We start from the raw sequence: 9,719 nt of genomic DNA, 5'->3' as shown, positions 1-9,719 counted from the left end.
TTTAACCACCCGTACGCTAGTAAGGGAGGTATTGCATCGGGGTAAAAAATGACCCCCCTCCATTTTTTACGAAAATACACGTTTTGAGGTAGCAGGAATCCGAATCAAACAAAATTTCGATATCAGTGTGACTGTGGGTCTGTCTGTACTCTCATTTCCGGGAACCAAATTTGGTACCTATTCATATTTTTAGATAAAAGAAAGGGCTCTATTTTTTCGTGTTATTGTATTATTAATGTGAACTTTTTTATCATGTGACTCGCAGCAAATGTCCCTTGATGATAAATGAGTTTGACATGCCTGCCTTAAAGTATTTCGTTTTCATACGCATATTACCTATACATTTTCTTTAATTTATAGCATTCATCTAAAGTGATGCTACATTTTACAATGATCCTGTATGAAGATGAACTGCACAAATGCAAAATCAGCAAAGTTAAATCAAGACACTATTTCCTTGATATACCTATAAACTAACGTTGTTTAAAAATTGCTGAAATACCTAACATTCTTGTAAAGTGGCTGCATTGTATTTAAAGAATGCGTGTCTCCAGGGAGTGTCTATACGTTAGCGGTGCCAAATCCTTAAGTAAATACATATTTTTTTCTATTTTTACGTTTATTTAACGTATATTTACATACTTTACAAAATATGACGAGTAACCAGATTCCGACATGCTTTTTCACTGCCTACAATGCTTAAAATAATGCAATTACTGTGCCGCAAGAGGTCGCAATATGTATTTTACATGAAAATGACAAAATTTGTATTGACAGGATGTTGGGGAAGTTTGTTCCGAACAGAGCGAGTAAGTAATATGGTATTGGCGACGCACACAGTAGTATAATCATTGAATTTATAACTATAAATTCAATGTAGTGGGTTCATTACAGATTCCTGTATAATAATTAACAAAAGAAAAAAACTGACATTATTATTTATCTTTCTCGATGGTAGAGACATCTACGTCTTGTAATTTAAACTATTTAAAACAGTCATATATCCTGCCATTTAACCCGCGCTTCTGATAGTTATAAATTCAATGGTATAATATCTCAAATATATGCAGGGGCGGACCGGGTACTTACGGGCCAGGTGGAGACTGCAGTGAATTGAGATTTCGATCGTGCGCCTAGATAGAAAAATGTGTAGGCAACTAACAATACAAATTATTGATGATTTTTAATGAAGATTCTAAAACGCTGCAGGCTATAGGTCCTATTCATTCACAAACAAAGCAATTAGTACCTAAATAAATATAAATTGAAATACCCCTTATCATTATAAAATATTTTCATGCTTTATTCACTTATGTCGATAGCAAGTTTCTTATTTTAAATAGAGCATCCTATATTTTATTACATTTTCGAAATCTACATGAAAATCTACGTCGTTTGAAACCATGTTTCCCTATACCCAGCATCAAGTTTTCAAGTTATTCAAGATTTTTCAAAATTCAAAAATAGACAGTACTGACTTGATTCTACGTGACAATGATTTAAATTTTGATCGCTTTTCTACAGGGTGTTTTAAAACTAATGTTCAACTTTATTAACCTCAACAACAACTTTTACATCAATCTAGTATTATATTCCGTATACCTATCTGTTATGCTTTCCGTTTTATTTTAGATTTTCTAAAATTGTGGCCCTTATACATAATTTTCCTAGGATGCCTTGGAAAAAATGCGTTAGAAGACCTGTCAGACCTTTAAGTTGATAATATAATGACAGATAATAAAAAGTTAAATAAAGATGACATAATAAACAGAAGCAGGTAATAATAACAAGCGATAAAATTAAAAAAACATCAATTGAGGTTTTGTTGTACGTCGCCACCGTTTTTTTCAATACATAATAGAATCCTCCGGTTAATCCCGTTGGTAGTCGCTTCTATAATGTCTACTACATCCATTTCACTAAAAGCTCTTCTCAGTCTAACTTACATAGTTCTGCACGAAAAGCAACTGGTATATAAGTAAACGTTGTCTTTATATGATCCCACACAAAAAGCCCATTGGCGTTTTATCTGAAGTTCTAGGTCAACGCCACGGACCTCTGTCTCCTGTCTTCAAAAATGTTCTTCAAAGACATATAAGAATCATGGATAGAATGAGCCGGCGCGGCGTTCCGTCATGTTGAAATCGGTTTATTTGAAGAAGTGAAACCGGTCATATTTTCTTTCGATATGTCAAGAAAAACTATGTTGGTATGCACATTTTCAGATTTAATTGATCAATGAAAGCTTGAATACTTTTAGGTAGGTAAAACGGTTTGCGTGACAGTCTGTAATACTTGGTGTAATGACGGAAGTAGGTATCCACAAGAATCTTATCATTATAAACTTCTAATCAATGAAACCAGCAAAGAAATAAATTAAATTATATTATTAGGTAATATACGAAGGTGTTAATGGCGCCGGACAAAGCCCGAAGGGGAGAATTTTATTACAGATACCAATGAATAGCCTAATCTCTAATGCTATATTGTTAGAAAAATAAATAGGATTAATTCGCAATGGGCTCATCCCGCCTTCATTTTTTATTTCTGATCCACAAAGTACATTAAAAATAAAAAAGACCCGTGTGTCCTCAATTTTTATTTGCGAGTAAAATAAACCCAAAATAAATTATTGAAAAGCTGTTTTTCTATTTCGATGTGGAAACAATACCGAAACCGTACTTGATTGGTCCAGTTTGCGTGCGTTTCTAGACAGAAATGATACTGAAAGAAATAGAAACGTATTATTTTTTTCATTTTGTTGGATTGGTACCCCTCGCTTTTTTGCCGTCATCGGTATCCGTCAAATCAAAACTAAACATAACCTGTAACGTGTAAATAAAGTACGAGAGGAATTTTTTACTAAATTTCAAATAAACAAACAACAATTTATTGTACAACTGTACAAGAGACGTGTTTGTCATCCGTAATCATCATAACATTCATAACTGCCGCAAAATGGAATTATGACCAAATAATTAAAAGTTTGAAGTTTGAAAATACAGGAATCAGGTTAGCCAACGTGAAAATAAATGAACTTTGTCTATTACCAACATACACTGAATGATAGTTTAAAATTACCTAACAACGCCTAAAGGCAATATTTATAATTTGTATAATTTATTATTTAAAAGTCGAAATAGAAAAAATAGTATAAAGCACACGTGTCATTTGATTACTTGTCGCACTCGGCTTTTGCCGCATTCGCCGCTACGCGGCTTATGCGGCAAACTACCTCGTGCGACAATCTTCGTCAAATGACACTTGTACTTTAATATACTATTTTAGTCCGAATTTGAAACGCTTCAGACTAAATACGTCACAAACCTACAACCAATCACGTAGAAGTGAGCTGGCAACCTTACCCGAGGGTCTGACGTTTGTCACATTTGACGTTTTGAGAGGGATGTTTAACTGCTTCTAGCACAGCCGTCTATAATTACAAACCGTGCTGAGAATTATGGCAACACTGCATGGTAGGCCGATTTCCTAATTCAACTTGACAGATTTCAGGTGTATTTTATACGTGTTTTGGGTGTAATATTCCTATTTACCTGTTTTAACAGAGCGAGAATGCGACAATTTGTGTTACTCCGTATGGAATGAACAGAAATTATTATTCAGGTAAGTTGCTAAACGAAATATATCGATTTGTTGTCTTAACCTCTAAAGCAGGCTACTTGTTACTGGACCCTTTACAAGCACTTGTATTTGTTCAAAGTACCTGTACAAGCTCAAATATGACCTACACACTACGTGGTACGTAAGTACGGTAAGTGTTTATCGTGAAAAAATACAATTAGTTTGTATTTCAGGTATTCTAGCACGGACATGTCAAATCGATTTTCTGAAGGAACCTTTCAACTTATTCCCAAGAGTTCATGGTACAGGAATTTGAAGTCTACGGGGCTCCCCTCTTTAAAAGCTTCGTACCTAGACCCACTGGAGTAGCGACTGGCTTAAAATCTGCCATTCTGAATTGCACCTGGTGGTTGATAAAACCTCGCTGATGCACAGCGATTTACTATCCTTTTGCCGAAATTAAGTGCTCAAGCGTGTGCTTCACCTCCACCTCTTTCGACAGAAGTTCGCCAATTTCGGAGATCTCGATGGAAAACACATTATGATGCAGTTACCAATTTACAGCGTTCCAAATTTTAAAGTCAAATAAAAATGTTATTATCCATTTTTGTAAATAAATAATATATATGCACAATTGTAAGCTGCCTAAGTATCTTTCTTCTACATTAAAACCGCCAAGGCGAAACATAGGAGAGAGGAAAAATGCCATTTTTCAAGAGCAACAAAACGCCATTAAAACTTACATCGGCCCACCGATTGACTTTCGAACAACGTTGCCAAACTTCTCAGCATGGCTTGTAATTATAGACGGCTGTGCTTCTAGCAGGAAAGTGACAAGTGCCTGTGACAGATGACGCAAGTTATAAATGCCATTCTCCTGCAATATTGCCAAGTTTTTATGTCATCTGAATGGTTCTAGGAGCTGATTGGTCGGGCTTATTACGTCACAGAGCCCGCCACAATCATATCGTTTTGAATAAACCTTTAAAACCGCACATGTTCATTATTTTTTTGCTAATCAGCCTCTATTTTTAAATAAACTTTTACTGTCCAAAAAAATGTTTTATGGTTTCAGGTACACGGTTATTAAATTAGAACTGCGGAATTCAACTACACTGTAAACCCCCATTGCTAGATAATGACAATTTCGCCGGAGAGCGTATGGTGTAATTTAAGTTGCCTAATTGTGCTTTCAATTGGTGAAATACTTCATGATGTCATCAAAACATTTTCCCTAATTTTTTTTCTTATTTTAAGAGATGAAAAAGATATACTTACCTATGTACAATCATACAAGTTTGTTAGCTGGTTGTAAATCGCCACACCCCATGTCTGTATGTTTTATAGCGGCTCCGTTATCTTCAAGAGAAGCTTTATCAATTGTACTAGTTATTTCCAAAATTATGGCAATAAACTTCAAAAAATGGTTTACGCACAATCATTCTGTTGGTTAATACCTACAATATTTGACATCGGCCCTTTCTTTAAATGCGATTATAAAATCAAAATCTTAAAGAAATGATTCGTTTTTTTTGCGGATAGTTCAACTTACACTGCAGAGCCGCCAATACAGCACATATACCTACTTATAAATTTCCAACGGGCCATTATGACCTACAGGCCAGGTGGTAATCGGGATTTCGGGGATTTTATTGAATGTTTATTTCATGTTTCAGAATAAATTTTTGTCATTGTCAAACAATTGTTTATTCGAACCTCCTTGTCTAAGATTCGAACTCATTTTGCTACCCAGATAGAGTACTCATGTCAGATTTGTGACCAAAGCTTTATTTCTGGTGTGGTGGTAATCAAAATGTTTACGGATTAATACTTTGAAATTTACATGTCGATTAAAACTGTCTTTAAATTAAGTAATTCCTATATAGTCATTATTAGGATTTCTCTTGATAGTGGAGCCGGTTTTGCTTTGGAAAAATGATGTTAAAAGTTTTAGTAATTGAGCTACTATATAGGCAGAGGTGATTTGTGGGTCAAGCACGGGCGTAGTGACCACATGCCCTTAATTACACAAATTGTTGTCCGTTACGCTGTCCAAAACTGATTCAAATGTTGAGAAATTTATTTCCCATGTAATACCAACTGGTTGTTGGACACCCTGTGCGGCAAAAATAACAAATGAATATCTAGTACTTGTTATATTTGTTTACCATTTTGAAAATTAAAAATATAAAGACACCACCATGCACATATACATTTTGCAATTGAATGAAAATGATTGTCAAAATAAGACCAATCAACGCGAACTACTAGAACTCGAACGGCTACGCTTGCGATGCCTCGGAGGCGGACTGCGCGTACGCGGTCGCCGCCGAATCGGACTTCGTCTGGGCGGCCTCAACGGCGAACGCCTACGAAATCTCGCCGGCGTGCGCCGCATGGGCGGTCTACGCATCGGCATGGGACTGCGACGCATCGGTAACGGTCTGGGTTTCGGAATCAGCACGGGTGCGGCCGTTATTTCCTGACCATCAATTTGTCCGCCGTCCATATGCTTCATGGCGTTTTCGGCCTCGTCAGCGGTGGTAAATTCGACGTAAGCGTATCCTCTACCGATATGCGGATGGACATGATCTTTGGGAAACTCGACATGCTTAATAGTACCGTAAGTACTAAAAATCTCGACTATGTGCTCCTTGTTTACAGTTCTCGTCAGACGGCCGATGTGAATCTTGGTCGGTCGAGGGGTAGGCGAACGGCGCCTTCTCTTCCGACGGGACGAACGTGACCTGGACCTACAATAAAATTAAAATTCTTACCAAAGGTCTTTAAATGTGTGTGCACACCAATAAATAAGAGATGTACCTAGAACGAGGTTTTGAAACGGGCGGCTTATCATCTCTGGGAGGTGAAGCTTTGCGATTCGCTTGATCCTTATCTTTCTCTTTGACGACCTCCTTCTCCTTATCACGCTCTTTCTCCTTCTCCTTATCTTTCTTGTCACGCTCCTTTTCCCGGCTTTTCCTCACCACAGGCTTGCTTGCCGACCTCGATGCTCTGAAATAAAAAAATTCAAAAACAGAGCATCTTTCGTTTGGCTTACCTTCGTTTGGGACGGGTACGATTGTCGCTACTCGACGATGAGCTATCAGATGACGAACTGCTGGAACGAGAACTACTTCCCGAACTGGAACTGCTTGAAGATTTCGAACCGCTTGAGGAGCTCGATTCTGATGAACTTCGGCTACTATCGCTACTGCTTGAACCAGACTCGGATTTCTTCTTCTTATCCCTACCCCGCTCCTTCTTCTTTTCTTTATCTTCCTCTGTAGGTGTTTTTCTCGCCCTACATGATAAAGGATGCTTATTATAACCTACAAATATTACAAACTTACATGTTTACTGTTCGTATGGCTTAACTCGCGTGTGATTTATTTTGGAATTATAACATCCACTTATAAATGTGCACACATGTAAGTAGAGAAAGCAAAGGGAATATTTATTCTAAAATCTACAATAAATAACACGCCATTTTTTTAAACACATTGAAGTTCCACCAATCACTCACTGAGCGCTGCTGTAAAACAGCTATTCCGTTGGTAAAATGAATTCCCATTACTTAAAAATAGTCTGCGCTAATGTCTAAAGTATGGTTTCCACACACCTGTCGATTGCCACCAAATTATTAGCATAGGGAAACTGTGACCCTGTACTTATACCATTGATTATATATGGTGTGTATAATCAATGCTTATATATTATACAGGGTGTTACACGACCGTTCGAAAAAAAAAATCGGGTTGTAGAGGGCATCAAAACAAGCACTTTTTCCAAATAAACCGAGGGTCCAACGTGTTTCGTTTGGGAGCCACCCCCCAAAGAGTGTTGAAATCTGCATTTCTTCTTTAATTTTTTTCTCAGCAACCATAAGAGTTACAAAGTCGGGTGGCATGTCTTTGAATAGGTTTTTGGGTATGCTCTTTCCGATTTTGCAATTTTTTTTTAAAAAAGTTCCACTGCAATTCTTGGCGGGACAACGAAAATAGAGATAATTCCACGAAATTTGTTGTGTACATACTAAACGAGTTAAGGAACAAAACTGTCGAACAGTTTTTTAAAATAACTTTTCAAACAAAAGTTATACTCATTTGAATGTTGGTCCTTCGGGTCGCGAAGTGTCCCAAGCCTACTAGTAAGCCATAATTTCGCATGTGTTGGTTGACAATGTCGCAAAAACAAAAGATTAACGGTTTGAGTCGATATTTTGTTATTTGGAATTAATTCGGTCATTATAGTAGATAATGTATTAAGGGATAAAACAAGAGTATAATTCCCTGAGGGAACAGTAATACTCCGAGCGACGTAGTCGCGAGGGTATTGCGTTCCCCGAGGGGAATTATACTCCGTTTTATCCCGTGGTACATTCTACGTTTTATTTTTTATTGATAATAGTAGAATTACTGTTGAAAAGTAAATTAATTTGCAAATAAAAATTTCACATCTGATTCGCGCTGTTGCATATGAGGTTGGCTGCGACTGCCATGGTTACCTAGTTACGTATATAAACAACAAAAAATGCTGCGTCCGTCATTTTGAAAGCAATTTTTGTGTCGTTTGGCTTTGTTTAAGAACGGAAAATGTTGGAAGGGAATGAAGATGACGATGTTCCCATGGGGGGAATAAAAGAAGCTGAAGACGCTTTTAAGGAGTTAGTGCCGGCGACTTCAAAAACATTATATGAAAACGAATAGGTACTCCAAGTTTTGTAAATTGCGATCGGTAAAATCGAAGATTGTGAACGAAAAAATTCTTTTGGCGTATTTTAGTGCGATCGATCTAAGCATTGAAAACCGTCGTGTTTGTGGACCTACTACTCCATGCTTAGATCCATGCTGCGTGTGCGAGAGAATCTAGATATTTCAAGGTATTATTTATACACATTATTAGTCGAATTTGAACAATACTAAGACGTTTTTTTGGATTATAGTTATGGGCAATTGAAAACGTTTTTAAAAATAAGAATCAGGAATTTTAGCCCAAGAAGTCTAAGATTCGCCATTCGCTGTCTGAGGGAAATCTGAAAAGTACCTATGTGTATTTCAAAATATTGTTTTACACACAATTGCTACGACAATGGATCTGTATCACAACCTACCAAATGAATGAAGTTAAGTATCGTAAAAGAAGACCATTTTAAGAAATATAACATGGTTACCACCTATGAAATGTCATTCTCGTTCCTTCTGTAGGTTTTGACTTATATTACACGATTGACAGCAAACAGTTGTGTTTGACTTTACCCTAAATGTCAATTAATTGTCAAAGTAGTCCTATTGTTCTGACAGGGAATTAGATTTTATAATTCCCGTTGTTATGACAGCGGGAATTATGGGTCTGTTTATGTGGCTATAGACTAGTATTTTAACCACCATGTAAATTATCAATAAAAAATAAAATGATTAAAAAATTCGATGTATCGATTAAAACACCTACCAAGGTATCTTAAAGCGCTGATCGATTGTTTATTATCTAAATAAGGTAGGGGAAATTTGTCCTTAAAAGGAGCGTGTTCTATTGGAAGTTATTTTTCAACCTAAGATTATGAAAATTTTTGATCATAGTGAAAAAGTATCATACGGAAAGTGATTTGACTTTTTCCCCTACCTTATTTAGATAATAAATAATCGATCAGCGCTTTAAGATACCTTGGTAGGTGTTTTAATCGATACATCGAATTTTTTAATCATTTAATGACCGAATTAATTCCAAATAACAAAATATCGACTCAAACCGTTAATCTTTTGTTTTTGCGACATTGTCAACCAACACATGCGAAATTATGGCTTACTAGTAGGCTTGGGACACTTCGCGACCCGAAGGACCAACATTCAAATGAGTATAACTTTTGTTTGAAAAGTTATTTTAAAAAACTGTTCGACAGTTTTGTTCCTTAACTCGTTTAGTATGTACACAACAAATTTCGTGGAATTATCTCTATTTTCGTTGTCCCGCCAAGAATTGCAGTGGAACTTTTTTTTTCGAATTTTCAAAAACTAATTTCAGATTCGTGATTTTCATGTTAAAAAAAACCCCAGATACCAAATTTCGTCGAAATCAGAATTTTTTTTTGCACCCTAGTTTAGGGGTGCGCCCTTTAGGGGTAGGAATTTTGAAAAAAA

General features: G+C 36.4%; 1 protein-coding gene across 1 annotated transcript; it reads right to left on the bottom strand.

The window, feature by feature from the left end:
* Nucleotides 1-5,723: 5,723 nt before the first annotated feature.
* LOC116176629 (RNA-binding protein with serine-rich domain 1) lies at nt 5,724-7,113 on the bottom strand. The gene is made up of 4 exons (XM_031495281.1): nt 6,936-7,113; nt 6,644-6,886; nt 6,406-6,597; nt 5,724-6,335 (listed from the first exon to the last, which is right to left on the bottom strand). Coding segments are annotated over exons 1-4 (936 nt in total). The 5' UTR covers nt 6,938-7,113; the 3' UTR covers nt 5,724-5,836.
* Between the last annotated feature and the right edge of the window lie 2,606 nt (nt 7,114-9,719).

The sequence above is a fragment of the Photinus pyralis genome, unplaced genomic scaffold (assembly GCF_008802855.1).
Source record: "Photinus pyralis isolate 1611_PpyrPB1 unplaced genomic scaffold, Ppyr1.3 Ppyr1.4_LG7, whole genome shotgun sequence".
Lineage (NCBI taxonomy): Eukaryota > Metazoa > Arthropoda > Insecta > Coleoptera > Lampyridae > Photinus > Photinus pyralis.
This window is presented reverse-complemented; position numbering and strand designations above follow the sequence as displayed.

Excerpts from the sequence above, each read along its gene's own strand:
- LOC116176629 (XM_031495281.1), bottom strand. Across the intron at positions 6,598-6,643 it reads CGTACCCGTCCCAAACGAAG|AGCATCGAGGTCGGCAAGCA; the intron begins GTAAGCCAAACG and ends TTTTTATTTCAG. Across the intron at positions 6,336-6,405 it reads GTTTCAAAACCTCGTTCTAG|GTCCAGGTCACGTTCGTCCC; the intron begins GTACATCTCTTA and ends ATTTTATTGTAG.